Source organism: Macaca mulatta, chromosome 5 (assembly GCF_049350105.2).
Source record: "Macaca mulatta isolate MMU2019108-1 chromosome 5, T2T-MMU8v2.0, whole genome shotgun sequence".
Taxonomy (NCBI): domain Eukaryota; kingdom Metazoa; phylum Chordata; class Mammalia; order Primates; family Cercopithecidae; genus Macaca; species Macaca mulatta.
Window position 1 is genome coordinate 131,103,050 of NC_133410.1, and position 13,836 is coordinate 131,116,885.

The 13,836-nt window shown below is 37.8% G+C and overlaps 1 protein-coding gene across 9 annotated transcripts in view; it reads left to right on the top strand.

The window, feature by feature from the left end:
• The window catches only part of BLTP1 (bridge-like lipid transfer protein family member 1), a 210,978-nt gene that overhangs the window by 133,476 nt on the left and 63,666 nt on the right, over positions 1-13,836 (top strand). For all 9 annotated transcript variants that reach the window (XM_015139163.3, XM_015139167.3, XM_078002225.1 and 6 more), the window contains 2 exons: positions 2,905-3,149; positions 5,379-5,484. In XM_015139163.3, coding sequence (XP_014994649.3) covers positions 2,905-3,149; positions 5,379-5,484 — 351 coding nt within the window. The remainder of the gene's footprint in view (positions 1-2,904; positions 3,150-5,378; positions 5,485-13,836) is intronic.

A 13,836-nucleotide genomic window follows, 5' to 3' on the forward strand; every position in this document is an offset into this window, starting at 1 on the left:
ACTAAACAATATTTAACCTCCCTTTTCCTAAGTCTTACTTCTCTGTTGTTTAAGTCTTCTTTAATGTTTTTGTGTAAAGTTTAAAATTTTTCTACTTAAAGAGTTTTGTGCATCTTTTACAAGATGTATTTATTTATTTAGATATCTAGGTATCTTGTGGTGTTGTAGCTATTACGAATGTTATCTTTTGTAAAGTGGCATTTTTCTAAACTGTTGGTAGTCTGTACAAGTGTGCTTGATACTTTTATGTTAATCTGATACTCAGTAACCACATTAAACCATTATTATCAATAAGTTGTAGATTCTTAGGAGTTTTATCTATAGACAGTCATACTGTTTAAACAGCAAATAATGATACTTTTGTTTCTTTCCAACTTTTAGTTCTTTTTCTTGCCTTATTGTGCTTGCCTTGTTCCATTTTCTTTTTTTTTTTTTTTTTTTTTTTTGAGACGGAGTCTCGCTCTGCCGCCCAGGCTGGAGTGCAATGGCCGGATCTCAGCTCACTGCAAGCTCCGCCTCCCGGGTTCACGCCATTCTCCTGCCTCAGCCTCCCGAGTAGTTGGGACTACAGGCGCCCGCCACCTCGCCCGGCTAATTTTTTTGTATTTTTAGTAGAGACGGGGTTTCACCGTGTTAGCCAGGATGGTCTCGATCTCCTGAGCTCGTGATCCGCCCGTCTCGGCCTCCCAAAGTGCTGGGATTACAGGCTTGAGCCACCGCGCCCGGCCTCCATTTTCTTAAAGGAATCAACATTACACGAATAAGTCTGATGTCTGCTGTAGGTTTCTGCTGTCAGGTTAAGAAAATGTACTTATTTTCCCACTGTGCTAATAATTTCTATGAAGAATTATTGGTAAATGTAATCAGATACTTTGTTCTGTTATCTAATGAAATGAAAACATATTTTCTCCTTTATTCTGTTAACATAATTTAAAAGTATATACATATATATGAATATACGCAGATATGTACATATTTATATAAGTATGTGTATACAGTAGTCCCTGCTTATTCATGTGTTTTGTCTCTTCACGTTTCAGTTACCTATGGTCAACTGTAGTCCGAAAATATTACATACAATAAGCTATTTTGAGAGACCCCCATATTTACAAAGATATTTACAGAACTGTTGTTACAGTACAGTTGTTCTATTTTGTTGTTGTTAATCTCTTGTTGTGCCTAATTTATAAATTAAACTTTATCATAGGAATGTATCTATAGGAAAAGACATATATATAGGGTTTGATACTATCTATGGTTTCAGGCATCCACTGGGGATCTTAGAACACATCTATCCCAAATAAAGGGAGATTACTGTATATGTACGCCCATCTCTAGCATTTTGGCTTTCTTTATTAAGAGTAATTTTGCTGAACATTTAGACCTTTCTGTTACCAGCAAGAGAAGCATTTTAAAGTAAATTTCCATATTTGGCAGAGTCAGAAGTCTTAGGCCTTCAGATATTAGAGTCCAGGGCTGACAATAAGTTACACACATTTGGTCATTTATTCAGGGCACCCATGAAATACAAGGGTCCACAGAAGGAGCAAGTCAAAAGTCAGATAGGCAGTTTAGGGTCCTAGAGTAAACACATTGTTAAATATCCAGAGAGGTAAGAACCCAAAATTCTTATTGAAATTAAAGGAAAGAGATAAAAACAGTAAAAGAATGACTATACTAGTAATAAGGGATGACTCAGTAACTGAGGCCTAGGATTATTTCAATCTTGGTGTTTTTATTTGGCGGTGTGCTAGCAATGGTAGTGGTGGTAGCAACAGTTGTAGACAGTCCCCACCCCTTGCAGCTTGTAAATGATAGTCAAGGAGTCTCCTGGTTGGAGTAGTAAGAGGAGATCAGGGCAATCATGACTCATCTGGTCATTCACAGATGCCCCAATTGGTGAGTTAGCATGTTTCTGTTTTTGGCTAACTCATTCCAGGTGCAAGCACTATAGTTAATGAATGTAGTGAATGTGACATATAGGAGATGACCCTTGATTAGTATTTTGAAAAAAAGAGAATTATTTCTGGCTCAGTTGAGGAGCAGTAGGGATATGTAATAAATTATATACGTAGGCTAAATAGGCAATTTGATGATGTTTGAGTGGAGAGAATTGGTAATGTACAGAAGAATATCAGTAGATTCTGTTGGTTTGAAAGGAGCATGTGTATGTACATTACATGTGTAAAGGGCAACAACAGATCTTGATTTTAATAAGGCTTCTCCTCATGCCCTCATAAACAGTTGGAGAAATATGGACTGAATAATAGTAAAGCTGGTATATTTATATTTGTTTGAACAATTATGTGCCAGATTATTTACTTAAGTGTTTAAGGTCAACAGTAAACTAAAATTCATAATATACCCTTATTTGATATATGGTCCCATGAATAATTATTAAGGTCAAAGAGACATATGTTTGTATAACTTTATGTTTCAGTGAGTACAGTTTAATTGATTTGGCAATTTTAGCCATTTCCACACTGAATCAGGATCAGTAGACACATTGTTAACTACCTACTATTCTCTGTGAATAAAGCACTGTGTGGACTGGGGAATTTTTTTTTAACTTGATTAATTTTCTTGTTACAATTCTTTAATAATAAGGGCATTTTATTTCTGTTCTACCTTCTATGAAATAAAGAACGTGGGTGTTTTCCTAGTGCCTAACACACTGCCAGTCTTAATAAATAATACTTACTGGCTTAATAATACTTGCTGATAGACTTGCATATTTAAAGATAGGGAACATTTTATAAGCAACTTTAAAATATGCTTTCATATATTTCAAGATAGGTTTGGGAATATCCATGCATTTTTCTTAGATACCCTTTTTGGAAAAAATGAGGAATGAATGAGTGAATGAACACTAACACGAACAATAACTTTTCTCATTTCTTACAGGTGCACAGACAAGATTTACATTTGAGCTGCCAAATCACAGATTGCGTTTTACTTCAAAAGTTTCTGCCACAGATATGTCAACCATTCCTCCTTCTGCCAGTCTTAACCTTCCTCCTGTTACCATGTCAGGGAAATATATAATGGAAGAACATGATAGTTATTCGGATCAGGTGTGGAGTATAGATGAACTGCCTTCTAAACAAGGTTACTATTTACAGGGAAATTATCTACGTTGTGTGGCAGAAGTAAGTTTACTTTAAAATTTTCTTACTCTTTGTAATTTAGGAGGCTTCAAGATTTATATGTACCAAAATATGTAGTAATCCAAGCTTTTAAGGTAAAGTCTTAAAATCATTTGTTTTCACAGAAGAATTCTATACTGAATCAAGTGTGTGTGTGGGTGTATGTGTGTTTTGTGTCTGTTAGTCTGACTACCCTGTAGTTTTATTTAAACATGCTTTTAAAAATATGTATTAGTTATATATTCCATCTCTGCAATATTTTCGTAGTTCAAATGATTATTAAAAGCAAATCGCAGCTAACTTTCATTATGTGCTTTACACGCATTGACTTCTGCAGTGCTTAAGTAAATCCTATGAGGTAGAAATATTTGTTCTCATTTTGTAGGTGAGCAAACTAAACCTTAGCAAGTTAACATAATTCATACAGGTATACATAATTATTAAGATAATCTAAAGGTCATATTGAAAGATAAATTAGACTTACAGATTAATTTCTTTACTAAGGTTAAGTTGAAAGTAGCATATCTAATTCTATCATAATTTTTTCACTTTATATTTGTATAGCTGTCAAAAGTTTAAAAAGCATTTGGACACATTTTTCATTTGATTTGTGGTAAGCAGGTCGTCTGTTATTTTCCTAATTTGATATAAACTTGAAGCGGAGAAGTAAACACCTTTCCTTAAGTCTCCTAGCTATCAATTGAGAGAGACAGGAGCCACGCCTCAGTGGTCTGCCTCCAGGCACCCTGTGATGTGTCTCAGCTCACTTTGTCAGTTTGTCAAAAACAGTTGCAACTTTATGAAAAAGCAATGTGCTATTTGTTTTATAAATTTTGTTCTCCAGAACCTGCAGCATCTATAAGAATGCTCTTTGGGTTCTCTGATAGAAATATTATAACTACGGGGGACATATTTAAGTCTGATTTACCTTCTTAGGCCCTGCTTGCCCTGGAACCTCTGTAAGAGTTGGGATTTCTGTATGTGAAAAACAAGTGTACAAAAAAATAGTGTTTGGATTCTAACAGAGATTTACTTAAAATATTTTAAGGTGTATCTCACTTGTGTTTTCTACTCTGAAAACGAAAAGCCCCAAGCTCCAGTTTAGACATCCTGCTATCAATGTTCCATTTAAAAGAACATACATGAATACAGTGTGCTGTATAATTCCTTGCTAATACTAGATATTAGAAAGGTATAAGTTTGTAACGAGGCAGAACACAGTCCCGAATTTAGTAAACAATGTATTTAATTTCAACCATTTCAAAGAATCTAAAATTGCATCCCTCTTAGAGTTGCCTATTTTACTATGGCCTGAAATAAACACACCTGAAAATAGTTTCTGGCAAATTGGTTTATTAACTAATTAGTTTATTAACTAATTTGCCAGAAATTTAATACTTTGTACTAATTATAGGACACAATTATATTAAACCTTAATTGGGTATCTCTGATGATTTGCTAATTCACTCAGATGTAAGCCTGAGACCCAGAATTTTGTTGGTTTTTATTCATAGCCATATCCTTAGCACCTAACATGGTACATAGAGTAGACAGTCATTAAATATATATTTGATTAAATAAATTGTTTTTGGCTGGATGTAGTGGCTCACACTTGTAATCTCAGCACTTTGGGATAAAGCGGGCGGATAGCTTGAGGCCAGATGTTGAGAACAACCTGGCCAACATGGTGAAATCCTGTCATGGTGGTGGGTGCCCGTAGTCCCAGCTACTCAGGAGGCTGAGGCAGGAGAATCACTTGAACCCAGGAGGTAGAGGTTACAGTGAGCCGAGATTGTGCCACTGCGCTCCAGCCTGGGTGACAGAGCAAGACTTTGTCTCTAAATAAATAAATAAATCTATTTTTACTTAACTCGTCTGTGATTCTAAGACACAAAAGTGGCCATTAAAATTATCATTAAAAGTAAATTTTACTCTAGGAGAAAATTTAATTTCAAAATTAGCAAGTTAAATATATAACTTTGATTTGCCCCCCAGACTTCTCATACCTTATTAACTACTATTATTAAAAAACAAAAACCATTTTGGGAATGGACTATAGTAGTGTTTGGCCAGTAACATATTAGGAACTCTAAATATTTTTAACTTTTCTTCAATATATTGATTTCAAATCATAGATAATTATCTCTTTTTCCTCAGTTTAGGGTGATTTATGTAAGAAAAAAGTAAAGCTAATGTAATCAGCATTAATCTAATATGATTTTTTTCTGACAGGTTGGTTCCTTTGAACATAATCTTACAACTGATCTTCTAAACCACTTGGTATTTGTACAGAAAGTGTTCATGAAGGAAGTTAATGAAGTAATACAAAAAGTGTCTGGTAAGATGATCTAGTACCTTACAGTATAGGTGAAGGTTTTTATTCTTTTTGACTGTGTGATGTCCCATATGTCTGTGGTATAAGTATTGATCCAGCATTTGGATATAATTGTCAAATAACTCCTAAGAACTGTCCATTCCTCTTATGGCTTTTCCACCTACAATGTTTGCTTATCATTTTTGTCATGTATAATACACATTTAGGATTCATAAACTTCAGAAAGCTCATTTATGTTTCACCCTCAAGAAAGAAAAGCTTACAGTATGTCTATTAACCAAATTAATCATACTCATTTGGAAACAACATTTAGATAACTGCTAAGATTTCCACCTTTTATCTATACCAGATGATGGCTATATGCTGGCAGCATGGTAAATTGTCTGTAGAAACCCTCATTACATTTTTGCTGTTCCTCAAGAATAGTTTACAGTTCAGCTTAGTCAGTGCTCTACATTTTTCACAAGCTAAAGTATTAGGGAATTAGGGTGAAAAGTTGACTCTGTATAACAATTCTTAATGCTGAGTATTTTCAGTGTGAATGTTATCATGTTAAAAGAATATTTAAGCCACATCCATAAATTGGCATCAAAAGGAGTTTCCTTTATGCTTATGGATTAATTCATTCATTTAACAAATTTATGAAGTATCCAGGTATTCAATTACAATTTTGATGAGTTCTGTGAATGACAAGAACAGGGTGCTATGAGTCTGTGTCATAGGAGAAACTAATCTAGTCTAAAGGATCAGAAAAGGCTTCTCAGAAGAATTCATATCCCAAAACTTAAGAATGAAGCCTAGTTTGGCAAGAAAGAAGAGGTAGAGAGGATGCAGGCAGAGCATACGTACCAGTATTTGATAAGGGTCTGAAGGAGGACAGTGCTCCTTGGATGAAGGAACTAAATTATGTAGCAGCTGTGTGAACAACCGGTTTCCTTGGTTCTCCTGGGTTGGTTCTAGTTGCATCTGAGGTCTGGAAGCTATTTAATGATCATATTGTAGAAACCCTGCAGAGCTGTGGAATTTTACAAGTTAGGTCTTAAAAGATCAGATCATTGGTACCATGGAGTTTTTCTGAAAATGGTTGACTAGAAATCATTAAGGAAGAAATAAGTATATAGTAAAATTCCTTTCTGCCACTGAAGAAGCCTTAACTTGGGAAACATACACAAGTTTTGTTTGGTGTGTCCCATTTACCTGGTTAAAATCACATTATGACATTTTTTATGATAGGAAAGTTGTTAAGAATATATCAAGCTGGCAAACTTATGAGTTCTAAAGAATATTTTCAAGATGATTTTATTACTGAAAAAATATAGGCCAGGCGCAGTGGCTCATGCCTGTAATCCCAGCACTTTGAGAGGCCGAGGTGGGTGGATCATTAGGTCAGGAGATCAAGACCATCCTGGCTAACACGGTGAAACCCTGTCTCTATTAAAAATACAAAAAAATTAGCCAGGCGTGGTGGTAGGCACCTGTAGTCCCAGCTGCTCAGGAGGCTGAGGCAGGAGAATGGCATGAACCTGGGAGGCAGAGCTTGCGGTGAGCTGAGATGGTGCCACTGCGCTCCAGCCTGGGCAACAGAGCAAGACTCCGTCTCACAAAAAAAAGGAAAAAAAAAAAATATATATATATATAGAGAGAGAGAGAGAGAGACAGTATCGGACTGTCAGGGTAAGCCTCTCTTAAGGTAGTTTTGATTAAAGAGAAAGGCTTTTCTTAACCTTTAGATTATAGTCAGGAGATTAAAGTATATCCCAAGGTCTGTGAAGAATAAGATGGACAAAGAGGACTGGAAATTAATATTCCTAACCATGAAGACTTGCTGTTTACTATGAGAGAATCAGATGATAGTGCCAAGATCAGATGATAATGCCAAAAGAGTGGCTAGATCTGCTCCTTGAACCATTTCTTTCTGACTTTAGCGACAGCCATGAACCTTGAGAAAACAGCTAAAGTGTAAATTATGTATGATTTAGCTGGCCACAGGGCCTGATGGAGCGTACGCATTCAGTTATTCTGTCAAGGCCAAAGAACATAACAGGATATTGAGAGCGAATACTTTGAACCTTTGTAGCTCGAATTTCTCAGTGCTCTGTATTGCTGCTTCCCTCTCCCATAATCTTCAGTTATTTTCCTTATTTTTTTCTTATATTCTTCTTCATGATTTTCCATCATGTTACATTTAGTGTTAGGACATCTTCTATTATGTAGGAAGACTAATGTTCGTAACAATCATCAAGTTTGTTAGGGAAATACTTTTTAAAAAAATTGATTACCTTATTTGTCCACGAAGGACTTTCAGGAATGCTTGGGTTTCAGAAAGATGTAAATAAGCATTGATCAGGTAAACAGAAGAGACTATTTTTGAGTATGTATGGCCGTCTTAGAAGCATATAAGGAGGTTACCATCTTAGAATTGGGCCAGGTATATATTTATTGATAAAGACATAAAGTACTATGGAATTAATGCAAATAATATAATAGCATCTCTTATGGTTCCATAAACTAAAATTATTGTGCAGTATGTTTTGTGAATGGTGGAGCTTTTGCTTTAAAATTTTAAAGTTTTCTTTCTGAAACTAGATAAAAGGTATTCAAGGTAGTGATAGACAAACACAAAACAAATAGGCCTTTAAGATGTGCTCATGCATCAAACAGTTTTTTTTTTTTTGAAATGGAGTCTCGCTTTGTCGCCAGGCTGGAGTGCAATGGCGCGATCTCAGCTCCCTGCAACCTCTGCCTCCCGGGTTCAAGCGATTTTCCTGCCTCAGCCTCCCAAGTAGCTGGGACTATAGGCACACACCACCACACCCAGCTAATTTTTGTATTTTTAGTAGAGACGAGGTTTCACCATGTTGGCCAGGATGGTCTCGATCTCTTGACCTCATGATCTGCCTGCCTTGGCCTTCCAAAGTGCTGGGATTACAGGTGTGAGCCACTGAGCCCAGCCCATCAAACAGTTTTATCTTCAGAGATGGATTATCAAATGAACAGACACTAAGCTGTTTTTTTTGTTGTTGTTGTTGTTGTTGTTTTTTGTAAAACAACTTGACTATAAGAAAAATTAGACAGATGTGAATCTTTACAAAACTCTAGACATTTAGAGTATTAGTATTACAATATTCAAAGTGAAAGTGTGCTAAGCAATGTAAAAATCTAAGATTATTTCAGACATGTTAAAGCATGTATTTGTTTAGCAAAATGATTTAAGAGAATATGAAAAAGTGAGAAGCTTACATTTAGACTGTCAGAAAAAAATAGTGTGTTAAGGAAGTATACTGTTAGGTAATGGAACATGAAGATTTCACTCTACTTAGGTAAGTGAAAATTGAAAAGGAGTCTGCTTTTAACCCAAGTGAAAAGGATAATTAAAAAGCATGAATATTAAGAAAATGGAAATTGATGAGATATTTGTCTGTTTATGAGAATAAATAGAGAAACAATAAGCCTATCCAACCAACTTGTATATAAATCTACAGGTCCAAATGAGACACACTGTAGTTATGTAAAAGAACTAATGGAGGACCTCTTGGTACCTCTGAGAAGGTACTTCAGTAAATCATGGGTATCAGGAGAGGTGCCCAAACACAGGAAAATTGTGTTACCTAACTTGAAGAAGGGTAGGAAAGAAGCCTCAAGGAACCAATACCCCAAAGGCTAATCCAAAAAAAAACAAACAACAAAAAAAAAACCTGATTTTTTTACTTAGTGTAGTCTCCCTTAGGAAATAAACTCCTTAATAACACTTCTTAAACATAGTTTTTGTTAAGTCATGCTAATACTTTTCAGAAAAATATGAGGCTAGCTATAATTTCAAAATAGCTTAAGCAAGTTAATAGCTTACTCAAGTATACTGGATATGATGCACTTAAACTTATATATTTATGCCATACTATGAAATAAAACTTGATTGACACAAAAGTAGGAGGGTGGGCCAAGATGGCCGATTAGAAGCAGCTGTGGTCCAGGACTCTCACACAGAGGAATGAAAATGGTGAGTGAATTCAGCACTTTTAACTGACGTATTCAGTTTCTTGCATTGGGAGGGACTAGGCAGACAGCTCCACCATGGAGGGTGAGGTAAAGCAGGGTGAGGTAAAGCAGGGTGAGGTGATGGCTCACCCAGGAGCAGCAAAAAGCCAGGGAGCCCCCACCCCCAGGCAAAGGAGGCTATATGTGATTGTGTGACCTCGCCCGGGGAAACCAGGCTTCTCCCACAGATCTTTGCAACCAGTGGATTAGAAGATTCCCCTCGTGAGTCCTGCCACCAGGGCCTTGGGTCTGAAGCACAGAGCTATGTGGAGTCTTGGTGAAGCAGCACTAGGGCACACACAGAGACACAGGAGTTTTGCATACTCCCAGCAAGGCAGGAAATCCATCCATGCATTCCCCTAGGAAGGAGGCTGAATCCAGGGAGCCAAGCAGTGCCATTTTACAGACCCCACTCCCAAGGCAACTCACAAATTAAGAACTACTGGCTTGGAATTCCACCCGGCCAGCAGCAGACGGCTGGAGACTGCCTGAGACAGACTGAGTTCCCAGGCGGAGGGAGAGCCGCCATCTCTGCAGTTCAAGTCAGCAGTTCTAGCCTGCCTGCTGCAGGGAGTCTGGGCAGTCTAGACTGGGAGGAGTTCCCCACAAGACAGCACAGCTGCTATGGCAGATTGTGGCCAGACTATTTCTTAGAGTGGGACTCCACTATGCCAGATTGTAGGGTCAGACTGTTTCTTTAAGTGGGACTCCAGTCCATCCCTCCTCACTGGGCAGGGCCTCCCTGCCAGAATTTCAGCAACTCCAACCAGGGTTATACATACAGAACTCACAGAACTCTGATCTCTCCCTGGGGGGCGGGGCAGCTGCTGTCTCTGCAGTTCAGCTGACTTAGCCTTTTCAGCCTGCTGGCTCTGGAGAGTCCTGGTGGTCCGGATGAGGGGGGTCTCCCCTACGGCAGCACACCTGCTCTGCCAAGGGGCAGCCCGACTGCTTCTTTAAGTGTGTCCTTGATCCCGTTCTGCCCAGCTGGATGAGACCTCCCAACAGGGGTCTCCAGACACCTCCTGTAGGAGTGTTCAGTCCAGCATTAGGTCAGTACCTGGGGCAGAGGCCCCAGAGGAAGGAGCAGGCTGTCATCTTTGCTGTTTCACAGGCTTCGCTGATACCTGGTGCAGGAGGAACCTGGTGCAGGAGGAACTCAGAACACTAGAGTCTGGAGGGGACCCCCGGCAAACTGTAGCAGCCCTACAGAAGAGTGGCCCCACTGTTAAAAGAAAAATAAACAGAAAACAACAACATAAACCAAAAAGCCCCACAACAACCCCATTCAGAGGTCAGCAACCTCAAAGATTGAAGGTAGATATGCCCACAAAGATGAGAAAAAAAATCAATCCAAAAATGCTGAAAACTCAAAAAGCCAAAGTGCCTGTTTTCTCCCAGATGACTGCAACACCTCTCCAGCAAGGGCACAGGACTGTGCTAAGGCTGAGATGGCTGAAATGACAGAAGTAGGCTTCAGAAAGTGGGTAATAATAAACTTAGCTGAGCTAAAGGAACATGTTCTAACCCAGTGGAAAGAAGCTAAGAATCGTGACAAAACATACAGGAGCTGATAACCAAAATAGTCAGTTTAAAGAGGAAGATAACTGACCTCCTGGAGCTGAAAAACACAACAGGAGAACTTCACAATGCAGTCACAAGTATCAACAGCACAACAGACCAAGTGGAGGAAAGAATCTCAGAGCTTGAAGACTGTCTTTCTGAAATAAGACAGGCAGACAAGAATAGAGAAAAAAGAAAAGGAACAAAGAAAATTCTGAGAACTATGGGATTATATAAGAAGACCAAACCTATGACTGATTGGGGTACCTGAAAGAGATGGGGAGAATGGAACCAAGTTGGAAAACATACTGCAGTATATCACCCAGGGGGACTTCCCCAAATCAGCAAGACAGGCCAACATTCGAATTCAGGAAATGCAGAGAACCCCAGTAAGACACTCCATGAGAAGATCAACCCAAGACACATAATCATCAGATTATCGAAGGCTGAAATGAAAGAAAAAAACTTAAGGGCAGCCAGCGAGAAAGGCCAGGTCACTTACAATGGAAAACCCATCAGCCTAATAGCAGACCTCTCAGCGGAAACCCTACAAGCCAGAAAACATTTGGGGCCAATATTCAACATCCTTAAAGAAAAACATTTCCAACCTAGAATTTCATGTCCAGCCAGAGGTACAAAGAAGAGTTTGTACCATTTCTATTGAAACTGTTCCAAAAAAATGAAAAGGAGGGACTCCTCCCAAACTCATTTTATAAGGCCACTATCGTCCTCATACCTAAAACTGACATAGATACAACAAAAAAAGAAAACTTCAGGCCAATATCCCTGTTGAACTTTGATGCAAAAATCGTCAACAAAATACTGGCAAACCAAATCCAGAAGCATACAAAAAGCTTATCCACCACAGTCAAGTGGGCTTCATCGCCAGGATGCAAGGTTGGTTCAAATCAATAAATGTGATTCATCACAGAAACGGAACTAAAGACAAAAACCACATGATTATCTCAATAGATGCAGAAAAGGCCTTTGATAAAACTCAACATCCCTTCATGTTAAAAACTCTCAATAAACTAGGTATTGAAGATACATACCTCAAAATAATAAGATATATATGACAAATGCACAGCTAATATCATACTGAATGGGCAAAAGCTGGAAGCATCCCCCTTGAAAACCAGCACAAGACAAGGATGCCCTCTCTCTTACCACTCCTATTCAACATAATATTGGAAGTTCTGGCCAGGGCAGTCTGGCAAGATAAAGTATATACAAATAGGAAGAGAAGAAGTCAAATTATCTTTGTTTGCAGATGATATGATCCTATATTTGGAAAACTCCATCGTCTCAGCCCAAAAGCTTCTTAAGCTTATAAGCAACTTCAGCAAAGTTGTGCAATGTGCAAAAATTGCTAGCATTCCTATACACCAACAACAGGCAAGAAGAGAGCCAAATCATGAATGAACTCCCATTCACAGTCACTTCAAAGAGAATAAAATACCTAGGAATACAGCTAACAGTGGAAGTGATGGACTTCTTTAAGGAGAACTAAAAAGCACTGCTCAAGGAAATCAGAGAGGACACAAACAAATGGAAAAACATTTCATGCATATGGATAGGAAGAGTCAATATTGTGAAAATGGTCATACTGCCCAAAGTAATTTATAGATTCAATGTTATTCCCATAAAACTACCACTGACATTCTTTACAACATTAGAAAAATCAATTTTCAAATTCACGTGGAACCAAAAAGAGCCCAAATAGCCAAGACAGTCCTAAGCAAAAAGAAAAAAGCTGGAGGCATTACACTGCCTGACTTCAAACTATACTACAAGGCTACAGTAACTAACACAGCATTGTACTGTTATAGAAACAGACACATAGACCAATGAAACAGAATAGAGAACTCAGAAATAAGACCACACACCTACAACCATCTGATCTTTGACAAACCTGACAAAAAACAATGGGGAAAGGATTCCCTATTTAATAAATGGTGCTGAGAAAATTGGTTTGCCATATGCAGAAAATTTAAACTGGACCCCTTCTTTACACCTTTTAAAATTAACACTTTTGAGTTAATTTTATAAAAATTAACTCAAGATGGATTAAAGACTTAAATGTAAAACCCAAAACTATAAAAACCCTAGAAGAAAATCTAGACAATACCATTCAGGACATAGGCACCAGCAAAGATTTCATGATGAAAACTCCAAAAGCAATTGCAACAAAAGCAAAAATGGATAAATATGATCTAATTAAACTAAAGAGCTTCTTCTGCACAGCAAAAGAAACTACCATCAGAGTAAACAGACAGAATGGGGAAAAGTTTTTGAAATCTATCCATCTGGCAGAGATGTAATATCCAGAGTCTACAAGGAATTTAAATTTACAAGAAAAAAAAAAACTCATTAAAAAGTGGGCAAAGGACATGAACAGACACTTCTCAAAAGAAGACATTTATGTGGCCAACAAACATGAAAAAAGCTCAGCATCACTGATCATCAGAGAAACGCAAATCAAAACCACAATTAGATACTATCTCACAACAGTCAGGATGGCTATTATTAAAAAGTCAAGAAACGAGAGATACTGGCGAAGTTGCAGAGAAAAAGGAATGCTTTCATATTGTTGGTAGGAGCATAAATGAGTTCATCCATTGTAGAAGACAGTGTTGTGGCAATTCCTCAAAAATCTAGAAGCAAAAATACCGTTTGACCCAGCAATCCCATTACTGGGTATATACCCAAAGGAACATAAATCATTCTATTGTAAAGATACATGCATGCGTATGTTCA